The 25,239-nt window shown below is 54.6% G+C and overlaps 1 protein-coding gene across 5 annotated transcripts; it reads right to left on the bottom strand.

Annotated features, from left to right (window-relative positions):
- Nucleotides 1-1,564: 1,564 nt before the first annotated feature.
- On the bottom strand, nucleotides 1,565-24,986 carry Ikbke (inhibitor of kappa light polypeptide gene enhancer in B-cells, kinase epsilon). Of its 5 annotated transcripts, XM_013017526.1 has the most exons (24): nucleotides 24,848-24,986; nucleotides 24,163-24,246; nucleotides 22,932-22,978; nucleotides 22,721-22,777; nucleotides 22,311-22,429; nucleotides 21,268-21,408; nucleotides 20,605-20,734; nucleotides 18,984-19,165; nucleotides 18,182-18,342; nucleotides 16,610-16,720; nucleotides 16,219-16,398; nucleotides 15,384-15,580; nucleotides 14,555-14,619; nucleotides 14,343-14,434; nucleotides 14,132-14,218; nucleotides 11,055-11,130; nucleotides 10,817-10,929; nucleotides 9,024-9,100; nucleotides 6,553-6,592; nucleotides 5,754-5,855; nucleotides 4,244-4,340; nucleotides 3,148-3,260; nucleotides 2,921-2,992; nucleotides 1,565-2,124 (listed from the first exon to the last, which is right to left on the bottom strand). In XM_013017526.1, the coding sequence occupies exons 5-24, from the start codon at nucleotides 22,395-22,397 to the stop codon at nucleotides 2,091-2,093; spliced, it is 2,157 nt and encodes a 718-aa protein (XP_012872980.1). In that variant the 5' UTR covers nucleotides 22,398-22,429; nucleotides 22,721-22,777; nucleotides 22,932-22,978; nucleotides 24,163-24,246; nucleotides 24,848-24,986; the 3' UTR covers nucleotides 1,565-2,090. The 5 variants fall into 5 exon arrangements, with proteins under 5 accessions (XP_012872980.1, XP_012872979.1, XP_012872981.1 ...); XM_013017525.1 differs by lacking the exon at nucleotides 22,721-22,777; XM_013017527.1 differs by lacking the exon at nucleotides 22,721-22,777 and having other exon boundaries at nucleotides 11,055-11,124.
- Between the last annotated feature and the right edge of the window lie 253 nt (nucleotides 24,987-25,239).

Here is a 25,239-nt window from a genome sequence, read left to right as displayed (position 1 = left end):
CCTGGATCATATGGTTGGTGAGACCAGAGCCTGGATCATATGGTGAGACCAGAGCCTGGATCATATGGTGAGACCAGAGCCTGGATCATATGGTTTCCCAAACAGCTGCATTTGGCTCTCAGGTATCCCCTGGTGCTTCCACCAAACACATGGAGTCCAAAGAAAATACAGCTGCTAGGGAAAACCCATGGTGGGACTTCCCTGCTGGGCCACAGATAAGCCGGAAGCACTGGCCTGAGCATCATTCCCTACCAGACCAGAGATGCTTCAGTGTCCAGAAACATCTGTAGCCGCTGGGCCCTGAGACCCAGAACTTGAACCTCTGGGCTCAAGAGACCCCAGGGGCTTGAGGCTCAGATAGCAAACATGATGCCCTTAGGCCTGATCAGCAGCTCTCCCCAAGACTTCAGAGCACACAGAGAGCCTCTTTCCACGCAGAAGCAGCACCGTGGCTGTTAGCCTCTGGGGCTTGGCCTTCTCTACTTGTGACCCTGTCGGGTTATTAGAGGGAGGACTCCAGGGATGGGAATCTCCCAATGAAGATGGGAAGATCTCCATGACTGTTAGTTGCCTCCCTGCTTCCAAGTTCTTCCTGGCTCTGCTCCTGCATTTCTTCCTTCACTACAGACTACTCCAGCTCTGGATAAGGGGAAAGTAGCTGTGCAAGCGATCTTCACAACCCAGGCCCACTCCAGCTTCTAGACCAAATACTTCAAACGACCCAGAGTGGTCCTCAAATAGAGAGGACATAGTCCAGGAAAGCAGCAGGTATTTAGGCAGTAGGTTTGGGGTTATAAGGAGACAAAACTTTCTCTCCCAGGTCCTGACTCAACACAGCTCCCCCAAAAGAGAGGGGTGGGGCAAAAGAATGGAAGGAATGGCAAGTCCTCCAAGCAAGAGGCCTTCATCCTTAGACTCTTCTCTAAAACTAGGGCCATTGAACGAAAGGCAGGAATCAGGAGATGACTGTTCTACTACTCCATTTCCCAATGCTTCTCCTCAGAGATCCCCACCCAGCCCTGCTAGGTTGTGAAGCATGGCCAGCAGAGGGCGTTCCCCGACTCTCCTGTCTCAGGCACAGCCCAGCAAGCATGGCACAGGAAACAGAAAAGGCGCCATGTTTATTCCATTTCTTGAGAGGTCTGTTCTCCTTCAGGGCACTGGGCCTGCAGGCCTGGGCCTGTTGGCCTAGCTGCCCATTAATGCTGACTGTACATCTCAGGACCACGTGGTGCCCCAGGGAGACAGGGCAAAGGAAGGGTTCCTAAGGCCCTGGCATGTGGCCTCAACGACTTCATTTCCCAACTTCAGATGCATCCAGACCAGGAGCAGAGGCACAACTTTGCTGCTCCAAGTGTATTGACCCTCTGGAAACACAAGAAAGGGGTGGGGCTACACCCAATATGAAACTCTTGTTTTTTTCTCTCCCTCGTGGGGCTTGAACTCTGGACTTGGGCGCTGTCCCTGCACTCTTCAGCTCAAGGTGAGTGCTCTTTCACTTGAGCCACAGCTCCACTTCTGGTTTTCTAGTGGTTTATTGGAGATAAGAGTCTCATGGACTTTCCTGCCTGGGCTGGCTTTGAACCACGATCCTCATATCTCAGCCTCCTGAGTAGCTAGGATTACAGGCGCCTGGTGCCTGGTGCAATATGAAACTTTTAAGAGAGAGGAAGATTGAGATGAACTGGCATGACCCAGCACCCCAGGGAGGCCCCAGAAGGCTTCTCCTTGTCCCTGGGAAGGGCAGAGGGCGTGGGACAGCAAGCCTGTTGGAGCCCCTTCTCCCCACAAACCAGTTAGTTCATCCCTGCAGGCCTGGATAAGATAGGCAGGCCAGACAAAGCAGTGGCTGCTAGGCTGCCTCCTGTGGGGTCCAACAGAGATGCCCAGAGACCCCTGTCCAGCCGTGTTGCTTCCCAGGAGGACAGGCAATGGCAAGTAATGCTGGGAACATTTCCTGGATGGTGACCAGGACGGAGGTAGGCTGATGAGATGGCACCTAATCACCCTGGGTTGGGTCCTTCAGTGCAGGAGAGCAATGTGAACGAATGACTCTAATGCTCCTGGATGCCTTGTGTGCCCCACAGGGCTCAGACATCGGGTGCTGATGCGTCTCTACTTAACCTGTAACAAAAAGTAGAGGTGAGTTCCACACACCTGCTAGAAAAGCACACAGGCCACACTTCAGGGCTCAGCACCAAGGAGGCTCAGGGGCCATTCAAATCCAAGGCACTTGTTCCAACCAGAACTTTCTGGTCCTCATTTCTGTCTGCCTGTCTGAATTGCAAGACCTCCCTCCCCTGAAATCCAGGCTGCACCCAGAGCCTCTGGAGCAAGACCCAGGTACCCACACTTAGAGGGGCTCCCCTTTGTGACTTTAATGAATGACAAGGTTAGGGTGTTAGTGCAGATCGATCTATTGGACTCATTGGCTACAAGTCTGAGGAAGGAAGACAAAACTCTCTAAAATAAACTTTTGAGCTATTTTGTAAATAGATGACATCTCACAGCAAGAAAAATTTATGTTGGCACTAAAATCGGAACTTCCTGCCTCAGAGGACGGATTTGGGAGTCTCTCCAAGAAACTTTAAATCTCCCTCTATGGGTGCTTAAGGGCACTTCCTCCTGAGGGAATGGGGCCGGAAGAGATGCTGGTCAGTGACCCTCCCATACATTCTCTGGGGACCAACCACCAACTCCACTCCTGGTCATCCTTCCTCCCCAGGGCTGGGCCCGGGCGCCAGCCCCTCCCTCCAAGTTCTAAGTTCTTGTCTCCCTGATGACACTGAGGTCCTCATTAGACTGTAAGCAAGCCACTGGGGGGGGGGGGAGGGCGGGGCAAGGCCTCAGGCCTCATGGGCTAATTGGAAAACTGCCAGGTGTCCTGGGTCCTACAGAGCCCCCAGCAGCTGCTCCTTACCGTTCAATGATGCGGTTGTTGTCCTGGAGGTCAAAGGCCAGCAGCTTCATCTCCTCACGGAGCTCCTGCATGCTGTCCAAGGAGAGGTAAGAGGTGGTGAGTCTGAAGTCACATCACCCAGATAGATCCCTTCTCTAGAGCCCCACCGGCAAGAATGCTAGGCCTGGCATAATGCACAAGGACACCTCTCCACCCTCCCCCCCTCCACCCTCACCTCCAACACTTACTGGAGAATCAGGTCCTCTGGAGCAGGGCTGGGAGGAGGGACCATGGGGGGTGGTGAGGCCTGAGCCCCCTTTGCTGTGTCCTGAAGGAGCTGGTAAGACAGCTGGTCAAGTATCTGAAGGGAAGCCATGCATTGGTCAGAAGGGACAGGGCAACTATATGTGGCTGGGTCAGGGACATGCTGGGGGAAGGAAAGAACAGGATAACAATACTGCCCCAACTGCTGGGCAGGGTGGCTCACTCCTGTATTCCTAGCTACTCAGGAGGCTGAGATTTCAGGCTCATGGCTCAAGCCTGCTTAGGCAGGAAAGTCTGGGAGACTCATATCTCCACCTAACCACCAAAAAGCCATTAGTGGAGCTGTGGCTTAAGTGATAGAGTGCCAGCCTTGAGAGGAAAAAAAAAGCTAAGGGACAGTGTGTAGGCCCTGAGTTCAAGCCCTAGTACTGGTACAAAATCAACAGTCTGTATCTTTGGAGTTCCCAGCATGGATTGTCCATCTACAAGCTGGTAAACTGCTCTCCTTCATCTGTTTGCACTTTTGATCCAGCCTGCCAAGTTCACTGTTGTGTCTAGCCTAAGCCTCTCATGACATGATATAATATCCAGGAGTTGCAAAGAAGGGGTACAGCAACCCCTAGCTGGTCTCCCAGTTCAGGGAGCTGCACGTGCCGCTTTCTGGAGGTGAGAAGGAAGCACATGGCTGTCTCTGGGGAACAGCAGCCCCCCCTGCCCCCCACCCGCCCCCCAGTTCAGTTCAAGCTCAGAGCAGCCTGTGTTGGTCTCAGGGCAGATCTGAAAGCTAAGTAGAGTTCATGTTGACCTTCAGAAGTGGTCTTGGGGATTCCAGGCTGCACAGGACCTTGAGGAAGATGTCCTAGCATCCCAGAAACTGCCCTTGAGGTGACCTTCAATTGGCGGTCACTGGGAATGCTGTCCAGTACTCTTTAGTTGGCATCTGAGGGCACATTTGTGGGTCAAGAGCTCCAATCCACACCAGAGTACTTGGACTTGGCCAGGGCAGGGAGTGATGTGAGTCCACGCCCCCCCTCCCACCTGCCCCGCCCCGGGCTTCGAGTGCCCATGATGATCGGGTACCTTGCTCAGGTTCTCCTGGGCTCCCTGGGCTTCTGTATTACAGGCGGCCACAGAACAGCCCAGCAGACGCAGGTGGTTCCTGGTCTTATGCACCTCCCTGGAGACAGCAGGTCAAGGAGGATAGTGAGAGGCGGCGGGCTCAGCGTGTGCCTCCTGAGGCCCGCTAGCTGCCTTCAGGTCTCCACGTAGGCAGCCATGGGTCCCAGGCCTCTTTCCCCACACCACCTCTGCCTCTCAGGGTGTGGCTTCATTCTCATTGGCCCACTGTCCTACTGCAGATGGACGCTTGTGGCAGCCGCCCGAGGGGTTTCAACAGAACCACCATGAGAACTCTGGTGGCACAGGGAAGGGCCGGTCACAGCCGTGGGTCGTGAGCTCACAGCTGGGCAGGGCTCCAGAAAGGCCGATGGCAGCCCGTGCTGGGGCACTTCATGGGCAATGTCCATGCTCCCTGATGTCCGGAGCGCATCAGGGCTCAAAGCATTTTGTTTATTCTCTTCTCTACTTTTCCTGTTTATACAGTGTGAAAACTGAGCCCCAGAGCCATTAAACCAATAGTTGGTTCTCAATCCTGATTATACATTAGGATCACCCGGAGAGAAGGCGTGTGTGAAACACTAATATCTAAGACCTACCAAGATCCTTTAGATCAGGACTAGGGTAGGACCTGGGCACTGGTAATCGAATGGCAGTGGGTGGTGCCTAGGTCTCAGCCCCATGGCAAGCCACAGGCCACACAGCAAATGGCCAAGTGTCCTTTCTTCTTGCCTGAGAACGGACCCCCAAACTCCAGTAGGGAAAGCTGTGAGCTTGAATTGTCAGTGGACACTGCTTGCCTCTGCTTCCATGCCCACTCAGAAGCTCATGAGCTACTCAGAAGCTCACGTCCTCCAGGCACCTGGCATACCTCAACTAGGTATGGGTCCCACCCAGCCACCAGCACAGCAGGAGAAACCCAGCTTTTACAGGCATACTTAGCCAAGTGCCCTTAGCACTTAGTACTGACTGAGAAGAGACAATATCGCAGAGCCTCAGTTTCCTGACCTATAAAACGAGGTGCTAGCGTCTCCTGGGTAGAAATACTGTGAGACTAAGGATCAAATTTGTAGGTAGCACCCAGCAATAGCTCTGTCCACCCAGGTACTTGAAATCACACATTTGGGCTGGGAAGGTGGCTCGGTGGTAGAGTGCTTGCCTAGCATGCATGAAGCCCTGGGTTTGATTCCTCAGTTGCACATACACAGAGAAAGCCAGAAGTAGTAGTATGGCTCACGTGGTAGAGTGCTAGCCTTGAGCAAAAGAAGCTCAGGGACAGTGCCCACAGGCCCTGAGTTCAAGCCCCAGGACTGGCAAAAAAGAAAGAATAAAGAAATCATGCATTTGCTCATGTCTTCCTGTGCTAGTTCTGCCATTTTCTGCAGAGCCTAGGGTCCACTGAGGTCATGCTCTGGGTGGGGGTGGGGGGGTGGAGAGGGGGAAACAGAGCTCAGGAGAAAGGGCCAACTGTTACCTCATCCACTTGCCGTGTGTGACCAGGGACGCCTGATACGTCTGCACACAGTCCTCCTGGAACACCTGCAGGAGCCTCTTGGCCAAATGACTGAAGTTCACCCTGCAACCACAGAGATCCCCAGGGCCCACGGATGAGCAGCCAGAACTACCTGTACGCAAACCAGCTTCTCCACCATCGCCTGCCACAAGCGCCGGGGCCGGGCCTTGCAGCAGGGGCATGTCTCTAAGAGAAGGAGGAGACGAAGGTCACACACGCAAATCATGGAGACAGAGGCCAGTTAGGCATGAAGATGGTGGTCCTCAGGGAACACACACCCTCCCTCCAGCTGAGTCAGCAGGGAGAAGGGAAAGACCTGTGGTTATGGAAAGGTGTGCGCATGCGTGTTCAGGGGTAGGTGGAGAACAGGGAGAGTCTCCACGTGACCATGGGATCGGGAAGGGTATCCTGGGAGATGAAATGTCAGGAAACAGAAGCCATGGGAAGGACAAAGGTAGGTGCAGGCGGAGTGAGAGCAGGAGGAAAGGAGGCAAGCAGCGAGGGCAATTAGGGAAAAATCCTACAAACAACCAAGCCTGTGCCAGAACAGTCTGGTTACGTCAAGATCGCATCTGAGACGCCTCCTGCTGACTCAGCGGTGCAGGGTCCCTCCCTGGCCCCAGATAACCAGCCCTGGATACAAGCACCCCTCTGTCGCCCAGCCACGCCCTCCGGTCAGAACCCTCCACCATTTTCCGTGTAGCCAAAGGCTGGCTGGGCCCCCGGTGTGACACCCACCCTCCAGCCATCCGCCACTCACTTATCCAGCTTGTGGATCTGTTCCTCGTTGTAGCCCAGGCCTGCAGGAAACAGATGGGAATGATGACATCAACAAAACAGAGGGCCACAGGGGTGGTTTACATAGATGAAGACGGCCCAGCCTGGGTCCTGCTGCCCAGTGAAGCCAAGAGAAGATCAAGTAGAACGCCCAAGTCACTTCTCACTACTTCTTACAACATGATTATTACGGCCAAATAACTTCCCCAGAGGAAGGCGAACATGCAGTCAGGGAGTACGGTGAGGAATGGCAGAGGAGAGGAGGCCCTCTCCAGTGCCCAGTGATCATTCCCGAATAGATTCTGCAACAATGAACCAGGGGAACCAAAGGAACCTCTCTCTCCCTCTCTGCCCAGCCACTCCTGCCAGAAAGACCACCTTTGCCAGACCAACCTTCTGAGGGGCTGAAGCCTTGCTGCTTTGGCTACTTCCTAGGGGCCTTAAATGCTCAGATGCTGGGGAGATGCTGCCCCCTGCTGGGCATGGAGCGAATGGGCTTCCTGGATGGTGGCAAGCCCAAAGAGAAGTTGGCTTCTGTCTTCCCATTCCACTCCCCTGGTAGCAGGATCCTCTTCCTGAACCAGCACTCAGTCAGCTGAGCGAAGTCCTGCACTTGTGACATTCAAGTCCCAGCCCTGTCTCCTATCATTAGGCACTGCAGGCAAGATATGAGGCTTCTTGGAGCCTGTTGGCTCATCCATCAAGTATATGGACACACACTATTCCTGTGTGGGTCCTAAGACTGTGCCCTGCAAAGTATCAAGCATGCTTCCAAATGGAGTCTTTCAACACTCCAGGGGCTTAGCAGTTAAAAGGAAGAAAAGTCCCTAAGACTCCTAACTTCAATTAGCCAGCAAAAAGCAGGATGTAGTGTGGCTCAAGTGGTAGAGCACCAGCTTTGAGCAAAAAGCCAAGTGAGAGCAGGAGGCCTAGTATTGAAACACACACACACACACACACACACACACACACACAGAGCATTTGGACTGAGAGTGCTCAAGCTACTTAATCTTTCTGTCTCCGTTTTCTCATCTATCTTGTGAGGATTCAATAAGTGAAGAGCTGAGTCTTTAGAGCAGTGTCTAGCACCAGGCGGTGTTGATAGGAAAATGGCAGCCTCTGACGGTTTCCTGAAGTCCCAGCAAAGGCAGCCACTGTGTATAAGGCCAGCCTGGCTGTACTCCCCCCATCCCAACCCCAGAGTTTTCCTCAGATGGGAGGCAGTTCCTTCTTGTGGTCCCTCCCAAGCCTGCTTCAGAGATCAGACTGAAGTTTCTGAAGGGCGGGGATTATCTTCAGTCGCCTCCATGTCTCCTGGAGCAGCCACCACAGACAGACAGACAGACAGCTATGGCGCATCTGCCATGCCGTCCCCAAGGACCTGGGATTTTGTTTGAATGAACCCATTTTGACTCTTAACTCTAAAACTGAAGCAGTATAACGTCTGCACTATGCTTTACTGCTTCGCTAAGGTCACACCTCGCTCTGTTAAAACATTCAGCTCCCCAAAAAAGAAAGGCCATCAGTGCCAGGGTACACACGAGGCTTTGAAGACTCAGCACACACAAAAAAAGAGAGCACAAAATAGCCCCTTAGTGATTTTGTTTCTATTGATTATGTGCTGAAATGACATCTAGGATATCCTGAGGTGAGTGAGACCCATTAAAATTAATTCCACCTGTTGCCTCCTACTTTTCAGCTTGGCTATGAAAAAGCAAAATCACCTATTTGGCTAGCACTGTATTTCTAGTAGACAGTGTTTTACAAATCATCTGAGGGAAAGAAAGACATCAGATAACAGTAATGAATAACGTCAAGGCTTTCTGTATAAACAGGCAGTGCAGCAGCATGGGAGGGGAGAGAGAGTCAGCTCCTGGTACATTAGCTCCCCCGTTTAACTAAGGCTCCTCAGGCTCCCTGAGCCCATATCCAAGCCCTCTGTGGGATCCACCACCATCCTGCCCCATGGTGGAAGCCAACCAGGCAAGCAAGTTCCTATCTCTGAGCCTCTGAATGGGCTTCCCTTGCCTGGAAGTTCGCATGAGTGTCAGTCAATCATGTGGGCAAATTGCGTAGCCCAATAACTTAAAAGGCGATTGGTTTCTCTGATCACCCATTTTCTGTAAAACCTGGCGGTCTCAGTGCTTCCAAGACACAACGAATAGGAAAAACCCTTTTATCCTATGCCCCACAAAGGAGGTCCCTTTCCAAAGCCACTCCCACCACACTGAGGCCCCAGCCCCTGCGTTCCCCATCCATGCCATCTCAGCCTTGGGGCTTGACAATGGACACCATAGAAAGGCCTTCTCTGGCCTACAGGTGAGGGACACTACCTTAAACCAGCCCCATCCACTGTGGAGGGAGGAGAGGGGAATCCAACAAGCAATATTAGATGGGGGCAGGACCAAGGGGAGGAGAGAGCAGGCAGAGCCCTTCGCTCTCTCCATGGCTCACCTGGCCTCATCCTGGATTTCTTGAACTGTTTGTAGACAAGGTACATCTTGTCCAGACAACACTGAATCTGCTGGATGCTGCAGGCGGAAGGAAGGAGCGAATGGTGTAAAGAGAGAAGGGAAGGGGGGAGGAGAGCTGCTCCCTGCAGGAGGGACCTCACTGCACTGCCACAGCTTTGGGGGGCTGATATCTGGACTGGGATGATGGTCTAAGTTGACTGGCAGTACCTTGGGGGGATTCAGCCAATTGGTTCTCAAGTTCATTGTCTCTGTTTGTCATTTTTGTTGTTGTTAGGCCAGTACTAGGGCTTGAACTCAGGGCCCTTGGCTTTTGCTTAGCTTTATTGGCTCATGGCTGGCACTCTACGACTTGAGTCACACATCCCATTTGGCATTTTGCTGCTTAATTAGGCTGGCTTTGAACCATGATCTCAGGTCTCAGCCTCCTGAGTAGCTAGGATGATAGGCATGAGCCATCAGCACCATCCTCTCTCTCTCTCCTCTCTCTCTCTCTCTCTCACACACACACACACACACCATGAGATAGAGAAACCAAGCAAGAAATAGCCCTTGGGTATTAGAAGACACTAGAACCTAAGAGACTGACAGAGGCAGTAGGGATAGAGCAGTCTCTTGCCAGGGCAGCCGAGTCTGTCTCCCAATGCCTGGCACATAGAAGCAACATGAAGAATGAATCCACAATCCTGGATAAAGCACGAATGAACCACTGGTCCTCAGTCCTCCGTAGAAGCAGGGGCCTAGGGCAGGGACTGCTCAAGGACCTTCTGGATGGAGTTTGGGGCCTTTATTGCCTCTTCCTTCTCCTTTCCTTCCTCCCCAGATGTCTCCAGGCCACCCCACATCTGCTGTGGACGTGGACAGAGCACAAGCTTTTCCTCAGGACAAGATGGAGTCTGTCCTTCAGAGAACACACGGGTGAAGGCTGGGGTGGCTGGAAGGGCCCGCACGCACAGGCTTCATCCAGCAGGCTCAAGGCCTGGTGTGTTGGTCCAGAAAGATCACTCAGTGCACCCACAGTGTGAGGTAGAACACCGTGTAGTCAGATGCATTCACGCCTTCAAACCAACAGTTTTGTGACCACAACAGCGTAGGAAAACTCACTTTTTCAGAGCTCTTTAACTCAGGATTGAGGACACGGGGACTCAGTGCGTGGAGACTGATTGTGGTGCCCACCCCTGCCCTCCACTGGGGCCAGGCAGACCACGGAGCCGGGCACCGCAGATGGGGGGCGGGAGTCTGGGTAGGGTGGTGAAGGGGGAGTTCAGGTTTTTCTTTTAAGGCTGCAGGTCCTTGCCTGTGATAGGTCAAAACCCAGGCTGGGAGGTGGGCCAAGATGCCCTTGTCCTTCGTCAGAGCTGTGGGTGGCTCAGGGAAAATGAACCTGCTTGAGTGAGCTTCCTCAGCTATACCCGGTGACCACAGCGGCGTGATGGTGGTGGTTTGGGAAATTCAGCGCATTGCTGTCCAAGGATCAGACACAGGCAGCGGAACTGTTTCCCGCTGGACCACTGCCCCTGTGAGTCAGCTCTCTACCTGGTTCTCCAAGCTCCCAGGCCTGTGGTGATGGTGGTGGTACTGGGTGCTAGATCCTTTGGTCCTTCTGGCTGGTCTCAGGGGAGGGTCTAGCTCATTCCTGTCCCTCCTGCCCCCCCCCCAATTACCCTAGCCCCTTTTGAGGAGGGAGAATTCAGCTGACTGCTGAAAAGGCTTCTGGATCTTTCTGTCTGCACACCTCCCACCCCTCATCCGACCAGGTAGGAAAATCCCACAGACCTTCTGTCTCCATGTACCTGATCCCGGCTCTTCACCAGTTCCCGCCGCAGGTTGTTCAGGCTCATCTGGGTCTCTGAGATATTTTGGCAACATCTGGAGAGGACCTCAGCCAACTGTGTGGAGAAAAAGGCAGATCTTGGGTGGGAGTGGAGGGGGGTTCAGTAAGGGCGGTGCCCCTCCTCCACTTGGCCCGATTAACCCCCCCATCTCCCCCCCCCCATCCTCCCAGCTCACTCACAGTCCGCAGCCTGGCCCTTAGCTCGGCTGCCGCCTTCAGTTCCTGTATCTCAGGCATATCAGCTGTGCTGCTGAACCTCAAGAGAGGAAAGAGGTTACTTTGGGGGATCCAGGAAGGCAAGTGAGGAGGGAGACAGGGTGCCCCACATGGCATCCAGGGGAAGACTCCTTGCCTCCAGGGGATCTGGAAAGTTTAGTGTTTGAAACACAGAAATCAACTTCAACCAAGGCCCGACACACCAAAGTCATGACATTTCTTATGCTTGCTTATCTGAATCTTCTAACTTTCAACCATCTGCATATACCCTTAAGATAACAATAGCACCCTAAAAAAGAATCCTATATTTTGTCTGGGGAATGGAGGGGGATGGGAGAAAAGAGTTGATGAGCAGGAAGACTTTGGCATCACCTGGAATCTTCAAGAAGAGCTGGATGAACCAGTACCTGCGGCTCACACCTGTAATCCTAGCTACACAGGAGGCTGAGATCTGAGAACTGAGGTTCATAACCAGTCTGTGTCTCTAATTAACTACCAAAAACTCAGACTGGAGGCAGAGCTCAGGTGGTAGAGTGCCAGCCTTGAACCAAAAACTGGAGAGTGTGAGAACTGGAGTTCGAGCCCTAGTACTGACAAAGAGATGGGGGAAGGGGGAAGGGAAAGGAAGGGAAGGGAAGAGGAGGGGAGGGTTGGGGAGGGGAGAAAGGATGCTGTCAACTTCACTCATGGGTTTCTCTTGGACTAAGCCTGGGCAAAGCCCTCCGTATCCAGTAGTTACTCTACATGATCGCTGAGCGACTACAAAGTGCACAGTGGGTTTAGTGCTTGAAAGCAGAAGAGGTTGATGCAGGCCCAAGGCATGCAGGGGAGCTGGGTTGAGTCCTAGTCCTGTTGGGCACATTTGCCACCTGCATGGCCATGGTCCATTGCCCCATCTCTTCTGGCCATGGACAGAATGGGGAGCTACTTCTCCATTCTGCTACCTAATAAGATGTGCACAAGGATCCCGGGGAACCCCAACACCAAACACATGCGCATTTACATGACTATAAGCCTTGGGATTCCTGATGGCTAGGGAGCTGTGGGACGTGGGTCACTTCATGCCAAGTGACATTCTGCTCATTGACAGGCCTCCAGTCCCCTTCAGTGGGAGGAGCAGCGGCTTCCAGAAGCCGCTGTGACCATTTTGAAAATGGGGACATGTTGTACAGGACTGTAGGCATTCACACACAGTGAGGCCAGGAGAGGCCTGTGGGTCTCTGATCATTTATTTATTTATTTAGGTCCGGTCGTGGGGCCTGAACTCTGGGCCTGGGCACTGTCCCTCAGCTTTTCAGCTCAAGGCTAGCGCTCTACCACTTGAGCCACAGCGCCACTTCCAGTTTTTTTTTTCTGATCATTTAAAAGCTATTTATTGACATGAACTCCAGCAAATGGAAACCGGAAGCGGTTTTCTTTGTTGCCATTTTCCTTTTCTTTTTTTTTTGTCTTGTTTGTTCATTTATTTGTCTTTGGGAGGGTAAGAGGAACACAGAAATGGAGGGACAAAGGGTGAACACATGCAGCAGTGGTGCTCACTGGATACTGTGTTGAACATGAACTGTGGTGGGAAGGGGATGGGAAGGAAAAAGTGGGAGAGAGCGAGAGAAGGGACAACATTATCCAAAAAGAAATGTATCTGACCCCTTCGTATATCACCTTCATAATAACAATTCAAAAAAGGAAAAGGAAAAAGAAAACGCCAAGTGAGAAAAAAATAGAAGAAAGAAAAAAAAAGAGGGGCTGGGAGGGTGGCTCAGTGGTAGAGCGCTTGCCTTGCATGCATGAGGCCCTGGGTTTGATTCCCCAGCACCACATAAACACAAAAAGTCAGAAGTGGCACTGTGGCTTAAGTGGTAGAGTGCTAGCCTTGAGATGCAGAGCTTAGGGACAGCGCCCAGGCCCAGAGTTCAGGCCCCACGACCAGACCCCCCCCCAAAAAAAAGAAGAGAAAATGGGGACCCGGAGGCCCGGGTAGGGAGGATCGGGCCTGGTTAGGAGCTCACACCCAGGCTTCCTGTGCTGGCCCTTTCTGTTCTCCAGCTTCCTCCAGGGCAGGGGGCTGACACAGGCCAGAGCAAGGCTCTACAGACCTCGCCACAGCCAGTTAGGCTAGGGAGAGGTGCAGACAGCCTCCCAAACCTTTCTCTCCTACATCAAGAAGCTTCCATGGCTCTCCAATGGTCTCTTGATGGGGGCCTAACCTCTTTCTAACTGCATTCTGCATGACCTTCCCCCCCCCCCCACCTGGCTTCCTCCTCTCCATGTTGACCTACCTGGCTCCTTCTGTCACTTTACTCCCGTACATTCGCCATTGTGACTGCAGCAAACCAAGCAACCATTGCCAGCAAGCTCCTCTCCTTCTGTCCCCGCAGAGACCTTCCCACACGCGCATCCCCCTCCACCCCACCTCTCAACCTCTCAAGCCTGCACGGCTGGCTCCTCACCTCTCCCGTGCCTTCCCCAGCTTCTGGCTAGCCCCTCCCATGTTCTGGAATGTGCCCCAGACGGAGGACATCTTCAGCATGACAGGGACTCCACCCCTGTCAATTCTTCCTCCTTCCTCCTCACCTCCCTAGGCAGTCCCAGAGCTTTTGCGCTCAAGACCAGCGCTGTACCACTTGAGCCACAGCTCCCTTTCCGGCTTTTTGTGGTTCATTAAAGATAAAGAGTCCCACAGACTTCCCTGTCCCCATTGGCTTTGAACCCCCATCCTCAGATCTGAGCAGCTAGGATTAGAGGCGTGAGCCACTGGCGAAAAGCTCTTTCTTGTGGCCAGGCGGCCGTCGTGGTCCTTGTAGAAACAGCGCCCCCATGGGTTCCATGGTGGCCCAGGTGAGGACCTGGGCCTGGGCTGGGCAGTCCTTTGGTGAGGTGGGTGGTGGGGGTGGGGGTGGGGTTGAGAGCCAAGGTAAGAGAGAGCATCCAAAGTAGTCTAGCAGGGCAGGGAGGGGGAGCTCCGGGAGAGGGAGGGCCAGAGGCACTGCAGGGGTGAGGAATAAGCTGGGACTCCAGCTGGCCCGGGCGGGCGGGACACTCACCTCTCAGTGCCCAGGCTGCTGCTGAGGAAGAGGAGGGCTGTCCTGGTGACCTCCAGCGTCCGCCGGGACGTGGTCTGCAGCACCTCCCTGATGGACGGGGTCTGAGTCAGCGCGGCCCAGTGCAGGGCACACAGGGCACTGTGCAGGCAGGCTCGGCCCCCCGGGTGCTGACAGCCGGCCCCACCACCTCTCCTGACCGCCAGGTACTCACACAACCCAGTGCAGCCCCCGAAGCATTAACTCCTGTCCGTTCTGCAGGATCCTCGCCAGCCACAGGGCCTGGTACCCAGCACCCAGCACCCCCTGAAACAGACAGGTGAGCAGGGTCAGACAGGTGAGCAGGGTTGGGCCCCATACCTACGCCTCTCACACACACACACACACACACACACAGACACACACCACCTAAGAGCTGTCTCTCACCTTAGCTGTGTTGTAATCGGCCTGCAGATCCACTTTGGGGACGAACTTCGGGATGTCCAGAGCAGCTGCAGACAAACACCTGTCTGAGGGGCGGGCTCCACCGTCTAGATCAACTCTGGTCTCACTCCTCCGGGCTCCAATTTACACTCCCCTCTGACAGCCCAGCTCCCTTCCCAAGCTTCCCCGCCCAAACCCCACCTTCAATGCAAATATGGTTTTTTAAAGTTAAGGTACATTTCTGCCACCTTGTGGCCACATTGAGGAATGACATCCTCAAATTCAACCCCCCCCTCCCCCACCTCAACATCCAGCAGGATGGACTTAAACCCATCCCCTTGCCTGTGACCTTCCAGGTTAATTCCTCTTCCTCACCTCAGAGGATGGAATGGGTGTCATTCTCATGGGAAAGAACAGTGTTTTTTGCTAGAATCTGGAGAAAGGACAAAGCTCTGGGCCCCTGGCCAGCAGCGTGGGCTCCAGCTTCTTCTAGTACCAGCTACCCAAGGGGTCTCCACTACCACAGAGACTGTGGGCCATGTTCAATTCAAGCACCTCTGATCCTGCTGGATTTCTGTCACAGCCCTGAGGATCCTGGAGAGCCCAGGAGGGCCAGACACTAGCTGAGTCACATGATATCACCAAAGCTTGCACAGAATTAAAACCCAGTTAAAAACCCAGACCTGCCCCCTTCTACCCTGTGGCCCAAGAAGCACCCACAAGGAAAATTAGTCAGGGCTCTGGATTTTAAGCCCCTAACTCCTAAGGAGAATGTCACAAGATAAAAAGTCCAGCTTTGGCAGTGCCCCCCCCCAACTCCGACTTTACTCACGGTCTCTGAAGGCCAGCCCTTTGGGGGTCTCACTGGCCATGCAGAACAAGGTTAGGGGGCTGCTGGCAGTTGTGTGGGCGATGTGCTGTGCGGAGAGGCTGGGCTCAAGGACACAGGGGTGACCCTCGAAGAGGTACTCCTGATGCTGGGGGGGCACGCTCGTCTGCTCATACACGGCCTCCAGAAAGATGGCTATCCTAGACACGGGAAGGGGTGGAGGGTCAGCAGACCATATAAGGGCCTAGGGGACCAAACCCAGCAAGGATCTTGCTCATGGAAAGGGAGGGTCAGCTGTAGTTGTCTCTCTGACCAGAGACGGAGAGACAAAAGCACAGTCTCTACTCACAGTGGTAGGCAGAGACACGGGGACCAGGACCCAGCCTGCCCCTCCCTTGCTCCCAGAAAAGTCGACCTGATCCCATAAAGTATTTCCGGAGTTAGCCAGGTGTGGCTCACACCATAATCCCAGCACTTCAGAGGCTGAGGCTGGAGGATCGCTAGTAACAGGGCTAACTAATGAGACCCTTCTCAAACCAATCAACCAAGTGCTCCATTAGTAAAGGGTCCTGTGAGGGACAGAGCCAGGCGATGTCTCCCTAACACACATACTTCTGAAAAGGATACTGCATAGCCAAGGGTACAGTATTTCTGCCGTATGAGGACAGAAACCTGTTGAACTTGAACTCTATGGAACCAGTACTTTTCCAAACCACGTTCAGACTCAGAAACTTTTGAGCCTAACCCTCCACCCTCCCCTCCGTGCTGCTTTGGCCTTCCCTCCACAGCGGCTGGGGGGCAGGGCCTGCTCCTCCCTCCCTGTCCCGTCCCCACGCACGTGTTGTGGGCATGGATGTAGACGCGGTGCAGGACCGCCTGGCACAGGGAAAAGACGTGCACCACCTCTCGCTGCAGGATGTCACTGGTTTCCGCGAAGAACTGGTCGAAGCCCCAGCACGTGGCCTGCTCCACCTCCAGGATGTTGGCCAGGATGGGCACCAGCTGGCTCTGCAGGCCCCTGCTCTCCCGGGAGATGACCACGGTCAGCCCGGTCAGCCCGGCAGCCCGCGTGTCCTCCTTCAGCAGGTCATAGGACAGGGGGCACCGAGGAGGAATCGCTAGGAAAACTTGTTGCATGGAAAGCCCCTGGCCACCAAGGGAAGGTGAAGCTCCCAGGCCTGGCTCCTGCTTGGAAGTCTCCGCCCCACACAGGCCCAGGCTCCACTCACAGGGACAGCCGGCAGGTGATGGGGAGGCTGTAGCTCCACTCCAGGGGCCCGTTTTCCCGCTTCTGAGTCCCTGCGATGGCCCCTGCTGGCTTCTCCGTGGTGATCCGGTACCTGGTAGGGAGGGGGGGCGGTCAGAGCCTTGTCAGTGGCCCCAGAGCACTAGGCTGCAAGCGACACTCAACTCAGCAAAGCATCAAGTCTCCCAGCCACTTGGGATGCGCTGGGATTGGGCATCCTGCCTCTCACCCACCCGCTGACCCTGCCCAGCAGCTCCAAGTCCAGCTCTTCACCCTCATCTCCCTGCTAGCCTGGCCCCCCGCCCAGCCTACCTGCTTCCACATCGGTGCTGTACTGGGCATGGCAGTGTCCTCTCCTCTTCTTTACATTTCTAACTGTTCCCCACTTTCAAAGCCCAGCCCTCTTTGGCACCCAGATCCACACCAATCTCCTTCCCTTGTTCTCAAACCTAATATAGGTTCCACATAGCTTGGCCCTTAGGCTGAAGGTGATGAACCAGCCTTCCTGATAATTCATTGATTAAAGAAATCTTCAGGGTGGTGGCTCACGCCTGTAATCCTGGCTACTCAGAAGGCTGAGATCTGAGCATCACAGTTTGAAGCCAGCCTAGGCAGGAAAGTCTGTGAGACTCTTATCTCCAATAAAATTGCACCAGAAAACTGGAAGTGGCGCTGTGGCTCACAGGTAGATAAAGGCTGTGCTACCACTTAAGAAAATACGTGGGGGACACAGGTAGGAGGACTGCAGTCTGAGGCTTGCCTAGGGAAAAACCACCCCAACAGAACTCCACAAGGTCCTATCCGAAAAATAACCTAAAGCAAAAAGGGTTGGAGGCATGGGTTAAATGGTAGAGGACTTGTACAAGGCTCTGAGTTCAAACCCTACCCTGAAGAAAGAAGGAAGGAAGAAGGGAGAGAGAAAAGAAAGGAAGGAAGGAAGGAAAGAAGGAAGGAAGGGAGAGAGAGATTAGAGAGAGAGAGAGAAAGACAGAGAGAGAGGAAAGAAAGTTGGGTACTGGAAGATCACACCTGTAATCCTAACGACTCAGAGACTAAGATCTGAGGATCTCAATTCTATGAGACTCTGATCTCTGATTAACAACCCAAAAAGCCTGCACATGGAACTGTGGCCCAAGTGGTAGTTTCTTTTCCTGGCAAGCTCCATAAACCCCTTCAAGACCCCTGGGTCTCTAGAGTCCTCCATTCTGCCTTGCAGCTCTTTTGTTCTGGGTAATGCACTCTGGGAGCAGCCACTGGCTCCAGCGACTTCTGTGTCAGTCAGTGGGGTAGGCTGGGGGCCCCTTGGCCTGGGCACTGGCCCACCTCAGCCTCCACAGGCTAGGCCTCCTTGGGTGAGCATCTGAGCATCAGTGGGGTGTGGTGAGCAGGAGCAAGTCCTGAATTAAGACAGGGATTATGAGTGTCCCCTACCAAGCCAGAAGGGCTCTGCTTCTACATGGGTGTAGGAGGAGTCTGTATGGGGCCCAGAGGGGGAGGGGCCAGTAAGACAATTCCCCTGTCCCCAACCATTCCAGATCCCCTGGGCCCACCATACATTATCTCCTTGTTTCGTCGTGGCCCGCCAAAGGGTACGAAGGGCAGGCTGCCGGTGGCGGCGTGGTACAGGGTCACCCCGATGCTCCAGAGATCCACAGTCACCCCGAAGGCCTTCTGCTGGGGCTTGCGAAGCACGGCTCGCTCGTACATGTCAGGGTGCTGTGGGGGAGAGCAGCCAGCCATGGAGGCAGGTGGCAGAGGCCAGAGCCCACTCAGCGCCTTCCATGCTACCGAGGGTGGAAACAGCCATTCCCAGTCCAGGAACTATAAGGGGTGTGGTGGTCAGGGGCTGGTGGCTCATGCCTGTAATCCCAGCTACGCAGGAAGCTGAGATCTGAGGATCGAAGTTGGAGGCCAGCCCAGGCAGGAAAGTGGGTGAGACTCTTATCTCTAACCACCAAAGAGCCAGAAGTAGAGCTGTGGCTCAAGTGGTAGAAAGGCAGCCTTGAGCTAAAAAAGCCAAATGAGCCTATAAGGTCCTAAGTTCAAGCCTCAGTACTGGCAACACACACACACACAGAATGGGAAAGGTTCACAGTCCCAGAGAGTCCCCCCCCCCCACTGCCTTGCCACTGCTCTGGGGAGAATGGCGACAGCGGCACCCCTCCTCCTTGGGGATCAGATGGAGGGTGCTGCAGGCAGGTGGCAGCGGCCTTTGTCACTCATCTTGAAGAACAGGCTGGCTTTCCCAGCTGGGGTACAAGGCTGGCTCCATCATTGAGGGGGCTCTCACAAGGCAAAGGGCCAGCCCCAGGGAGACCCCTCAGCTTGGGACAATGGGTCCCGGACATGTGACTCACCAGGTACTCCTCCGTCCCGTACACAGAGACGAACTTCTCATCATCGTCTAGCTCCCGGGCAGCCCCGAAGTCCGTCAGCTTGTAGATGCTCTGGCCTGCGTCGCCCACCAGACGCATGATGTTCCCCGGCTTGATGTCCCGGTGCACCACGCCGTTCTCCCGCAGGTGGTTCATGCCTGCCACTGCAGACAGACCCGCAGACAGACAGACACACAGACAGACAGACAGACAGCCACATCACTCACACACACACACACACACACACACACATCACACATACACACAGACAGCCACATCACACACAGACACACAGAAAGACACACAGACAGACATCACACACACACACACACACACACACACACACAGACAGCCACATCACACACAGACACACAGAAAGACACACAGACAGACATCACACACACACACACACACAGAAAGACAGACAGACAGATAGGGGCTGGCTGTGAGCTGGCTCTGGCCAAGGCCTGTCTAGAGTACGGGCTTATCCTGGCTGAAGGCTGCCCTGGGCTCCAGATATGCAGGGAGATGATTGTAAAAACGTTAGTATTATGCTCACCTTTGGTCCTCAGCTCCACCCAGACTTGCCACTCCCCCCCCCATCCCTGGAGTTCCCTCCATACAGCTGGCCCCTCCCACTCTCTGCCCAGACCCACCTGAACTCCCATCTACCCCACTTTCCTTCCCCGCAGACCCTTCTGCTACCTGGATGGGGACAGGTGCCCGTGTTCCCTCTTGGGGGAAATATGGCTCCTCTCATAAGCCTTGTAATCATCTTTCTCCTGTGCCTGGTCCCCTGGGGTGGATGTGTGGGATCCTCCTTCATTGGTGGTGGCCCGTATGGGGATAGGCTCCCCAGTGGATTTGCTCCCCACTCCACTTTGGAAGGGGTTCAACTAGCTGCCCTGGGACCTATCCTGAGATCCTACACTCGGGTCGCCAGAGGACCAAAGGTGGGCATGATGCTTACAAGGATGCCCCAGGCCGAGGGAGCCCCAGGAGAAGCACCACACAGACGGGCACAGGCCAAGGAGGGGAGTTTCAAGGACTTTAGGGGGTTGAGCTTTAACTGGGTTCTCTAAAAGATCCAGCATGGTCCGGAGGTGGTGACTCACGCCCCTCATCCTAGCAACTCAGGAGGCTGAGATCTGAGGATCGCAGATCAAAGCCAACCCAGGCAGGACAATCTATTTATCTCCAATAAACAACCAAAAAAAAAAAAAAAGAGCCAAAAGTGGCGCCGTGGCTCAAGTGGTGGAGCACTAGCTTTGAGCAAAAAGAAGCTCAGGAACAGTGCCCAGGCCCTGAGTTCAAGCCCCATGATGGGTACTAAACAAAATCAAACAAAACAAAACAGGGTGTACTGCCCCGCTTCTCGTATTCATTTATATGGGATCAAATGTATCTGATCAAATCAAATTTACCACCATAAAATAAGCAGCCCAGGCTAGCGTGGAAGCAGATGGCTGGGGTCCCCCCCCACCCCGCCCTCTGCCTCCCTTGGTCTGCCCTTGAAGGAAGCCTTGTGTTCGGGTGCCTGCTTGCTTCAGAACGCCCCCACCCTGGGGCCTGGCTGGTCTGGCGGAGGTAGGACGGCGCTCACCCACGCAGCGCAGCACCACCAGGAACTCGTCCTCCGGCAGCCCAAAAGCGTTCTCAGGGCTTTCCAGCACGTTGAGCAGGCTCCCACTGGAGCAGTACTCCATCACCAGCACCTTCTGCGGGCTGCCCCCCTGTGGGTGGGACCAAGGGAGGATTCAAGAGGGGCCCTTCCTCTCCCCAACTGACAACAGATGGCTCCATCCAGCACCAGAGCCCCAGGGTCTAGGCCCTAGGTTCTGTCCTGCCCTCCCTTCCTCCCCTCACATCGATCCCCAATACTGAGCCTGATGCCACCTTCTCCAAGGAAGTCCTCTCTGATTGGACACGGATTCCTTCATTCCTTTTGTTTGTGCTGGTACCAGGATTTGAACTCAGGGCCTGGGCACTGACTCTTGTTTTTTGTTTTTTTTTGTTCAAGGACGGCCCTCTGCTCCTTGAGACACCCCCCCCCCCACACACACACTTTCTAACTTGTTCATGGTTAATTGGAGATAAGAGTTTCACAGACTTGAACCTCGATCCTCAGATCTCAGCCTCCTGAGCAGCTAGGATTACATCGGTGCCCCAGTACTTTATTCCCTTTGCACACGCTTCCCACTGGCGCCCATGCCTCTGTGCAGGGCGCATCCTACTGGGGAAGGAGAGGACTGTGGGTAGCACGCACCGTCTCCTCCACGGCGAAGAGCTTGACGATGTTGGGATGGTTCAGCTTCCGCAGCACCTCAAACTCCCTCACCTGCACCTCACGGGGCCGCAGGTAGCTGGCAGAGTTGAAGACCTTCACAGCAACCAGCTCCCCAGATTTCTGCCATGGGGGGGTGGAAGGAGCAGAACTGCCATCTCTGTGGGGAGCAGGAGTGGGCCCCCTCCCCATGAGTTTCTTCAGCCTCTCATGTCAACCCCAGAGCGCAGAGAGGGAGGAGAGGGCTGGTTGGATGGGCTCCACCCTCAGTGTCTCCCCCAACCTTGCACTGGAGGTAGGACATATCCGGTTCCCCTCCAGGTATGGCTTGCTGCCCCTGCTCAGCATAAGAACACAGCAGGGGCCAGGGGGAGCAGTAGAACGGGGAGTGGGGGCTGGAATCTGGCCTGCCTGCCTCCAACTCTGTGTGTGTGTGTGTGTGTGTGTGTGTGTGTGTGCGCGCGCGCGCGCGCACATGCTGGGGCTTGAACTCAGGGCCTTGTGCTCTTCCTTTTTTGCTCAAGGCTGGTGCTCTATCACTTGAACCACACTTTTACTTCCAGCTTTTTAGAGATTCATTGGAGATCAAAGTCTCACAGATTTTCCTGCCCGGGCTGGCTTCAAACTGGCTACTCCTAAGTAGCTTGGGTTACAGGTGTGAGCCACCTGCACCCCGCATTGCCTCCAACCCAGAAGCTGGAGACCGGAGCATCCTCCTGTGTGTTCTGCTGCAGGGCTGCAGTGAGCACAGGACAAATCAAAACGGGCCCCACTTCCCACACTGCCATTCCTAGATGCCACTGAGCATCACCCTCCCTGGATGCCTGCTTCGTGTCCTCATTGTGCTCCTGTCCCAACTTGTGCCCGACTGAGTGTTCCCAGCGGCCCTCCTCCTCCTGTAGAGGAAACAGAACACAGGCCCAAGGCCCCTGGCCAGCCACACACCACCCTGAGGGCAGCTAGGGGTGGGGTGGGGGCAAGGATGGCTTGTGAGGGGACCAGGCCCTGCCAGGGCTGCTTCTCACCTTGCTGCGGGCCTTGTACACGCTGGCGGTGGCGCCCTGCCCCAGCAGGTCATCCGTGTGCCACAGGTAATTGGCTGTACTCTGCATCTCTTGCCCTAGGCTGGCTGCTCACCTTCCACCTGGAAAAAAACAATACATGGAGCCCAGGATTTCTTCCCTAACCTGGAATGGACACTGGTAGCCAGCCACCAGTGCCCAAGATGACAGCGTGTGGTCATGTCACAGGCAAGGGAGGGGGGGTGGGGGGAGTGAGAAGCACAGAGATGTCATGTGACTCTCTCTGAAGGCACAGTGACACCAGAGCTCCCACTGTGCCCTCAGCCCACAGCCCCAATTTGCTCCAGCCACCGGACCTGGCTCCCCAAGGCCCCTACAGCCCCTCTGGAGACAGGCTGTCCCCAGAGACAAACCTCCTTTCTCCATTCCCCTCTTCCAGCCACTGGGTCTCTGGGGTTTTGGCTTCCAGGCTGAGGATTGTCCCAGGAAACAGAAACAATGCAGGAGGAAGGGCCTTGGGTCAGACAGCTGGGCGGGCAGAGTTGCCACTCCACCACAAATCTCCAGGATTGCAACACAGGCCTGGAGCCCCCACCCCACCCCTTATTACTTCCTGTTGCCTACCAACTAGATGCTGCTCCTCACCAGACAGCCACCAGACAAGGGCAATGCTATGAGAGAGGAAAGGGTTCATGGCAGAGAGATAGAGAGAGAGAGGACAAATATTTGTGTGTGTATGTGTGTGTGTGAGAGACAGAGACAGAGAGACAGAGACAGAGAGCCCATGGACCCCTAGGGTTCAGGAGCTTGGGGAGGATGTGAAACCCTTCTTCAACTCTGTTCCTCATCTTTGCTCCCATCCTGTTCCTCTAAAGCAATATTTCCAGAGTATCTTCAAAAGTTCAGCTCACAATGTCTCTGGAAACAGGGGCCAGGCTGGTGATTTGGGGATGCCTATGGACAGCAATAGGAGAAGGGCCTCATCCCTTACATGCTTTGAAAGAGGCCTGGATTAAACAGGGTCTCGTCCTAATCTAACATTTCAGTCTCTCTCTCTGTGTCTCTCTGTCTATCTCTCTCTGTCTCTCTCTCGCCATTCTAGGCCTTGTGCTTGCTAGGCAGGTGCTCTACTGCTTGAGCCATGCCACTACCCATCATAGATTGTCAAAGTGAGAGTTGCCAGACCTAGAATTCTATCTTGCTTAGTTTTTTATTCTTTGCTATCTCTCTCCTTCCTTCCTACCCTCCTCTCTCCCTCCCTCTCTTCCTTCCTTCCTTTCTTCCTTGCTTTCTTTCTTCTTCTTTTTTTTTTTGGTAATACAAATCCCAGAGAATGTCAGCTCTTGAGCCAGAAACTCCTGGAAGAGATCAGTGGTCTAGATTCTGACACTGTACTTTTGTTTGTACCATGGAGAATTAAGGGAGCCAGCCAGAGGCTGCTGAGGACCATGAAGCAGCTCAGAATGAAGGAGCTGGCCAAATTTTCCCAAGGCTAAAGAGTCAGTCAGTCAATGGGCCTAGGGTGTTAGGCTTGCGCAGAACATGCTGAAATCAGGGGCCCCGCTTCGGGTCTGGGGGAAGAGCAGATCATACACTGTCTTCCCAGCTCTCCCTAGGCTGCCTAATGCTGAGGAAGCCCAGCCACACCGACATATGTCACTGTGCCTCAGAGCTTGGCTGTAGTAAAGCAGTTCCCCTGGGTGTCCTCCCTCCCGCCTCCTCTCCTCCCACCCCATTGCCTTGCCCTGAGAGCTGGGATCCTCAGTGAGCAGATGGGTGAATGAATGAAGGGCCAGCAAAGCCCAGCCCAGCCTCCCTCCTTGCTGCGCTTCTGTGGCCAACTGCTCTTACTCACCCCAAGCTCCACTGAAGTCAGGCAGAGACTCTTCCTGGTGAGCGTAAGCTATGCTTTCTGTCTTGGGCAAGTCCAGGAGCTGAGCTACACCGGAAAGAGGAGGAGAGGGCGAATGAGAGGCTCCCAGGGTGTTGTTTGTGTGCCAGCCCCCCATCAAAGGCCACCAGCCCCAGCCAGATTCTCATTCCCCCTACAGGAAGGGGCTCCAGTCCTCTTCCTCCTTACACCCCCCCCCCCCAACGCAGTGGTTCCCAGAGCCTTTCCTGGCAACTTCTTCTGAGACTCCAGCCAGGGAGGAGAGGAGAGGGCAGGCACTAGGGGCTTAACCTCAGCTTTGTTTTGGGGGTACCAGGACACAGAGCCCAGGAGGGATATTGTTGGCAAGGGTGACTCTCCTCCATGCCACCCTACCCCCTGCTTCTTGATGATCTCTAGATAGTCCTTTCCAAGAATATCCACCACAGAGAGAAGGTAGAACACCCCCCCCCCCCCCGCAACAGCCACTGCACAGGCTCAGGATGGGGCTCTGGGCTGGGGCTGCCACTGGGGCTAACACTGGCCTGGCTGGCACTCAGCTGAGCCCTGCCCTGCAGCTGTCCCCAGCCTGGCTACCCCGACGCCACCTTCCCACTACACAGCCCCATCTCAACTGCTGGGGCTGCAGGTTTGTAGGGACTGGATGTACCTCCAAAGCTTTCAGACCTCCGAGTTATTCATAGGCAGTGCCCAGAGCATCCTGGCGGCCAGGCCCCCTGGGACTCACAGGCAGGGCTAGTTGCCACCTGGGATCTGGATCAGAGGGTTTTTTCCCCCCCTGCCTTCCTGCTGGCGCAGCCCAGCAAAGCCCTGCTCACACTTCCTGATTGCTCTCTCTCTTTCCCCACCTCTCTTCCTCCCTCCCTCTCTCACTCTTAAAGAAACAGGCAGCTCTGTGGCTGCTACCACCCCCGCAGGAAGGGGAAAGAGGGTGCTTTGAGTTCCCAAGTGGAGGCAACAAGGGCAGAGTTAAGCCACCGAGGCCAAGGAGCTGAGGCCTGGACTTTAGTGGCGGATGATGGAGTATTGTTTGGGCATGTC

Source organism: Dipodomys ordii, unplaced genomic scaffold, assembly GCF_000151885.1.
Source record: "Dipodomys ordii isolate 6190 unplaced genomic scaffold, Dord_2.0 Scaffold35, whole genome shotgun sequence".
In the NCBI taxonomy this organism is placed as follows: Eukaryota; Metazoa; Chordata; class Mammalia; order Rodentia; family Heteromyidae; genus Dipodomys; species Dipodomys ordii.
This window is presented reverse-complemented; position numbering and strand designations above follow the sequence as displayed.

Excerpts from the sequence above, each read along its gene's own strand:
- Ikbke (XM_013017526.1), bottom strand. The coding sequence starts at position 22,397 with ATGCAGAGTACAGCCAATTACCTGTGGCACACGGATGACCTGCTGGGG. Across the intron at positions 21,409-22,310 it reads TGTACAAGGCCCGCAGCAAG|AAATCTGGGGAGCTGGTTGC; the intron begins GTGAGAAGCAGC and ends CCCCCATGGCAG. Across the intron at positions 3,261-4,243 it reads CCCAGGAGAACCTGAGCAAG|ATACTTGACCAGCTGTCTTA; the intron begins GTACCCGATCAT and ends GCTTCCCTTCAG.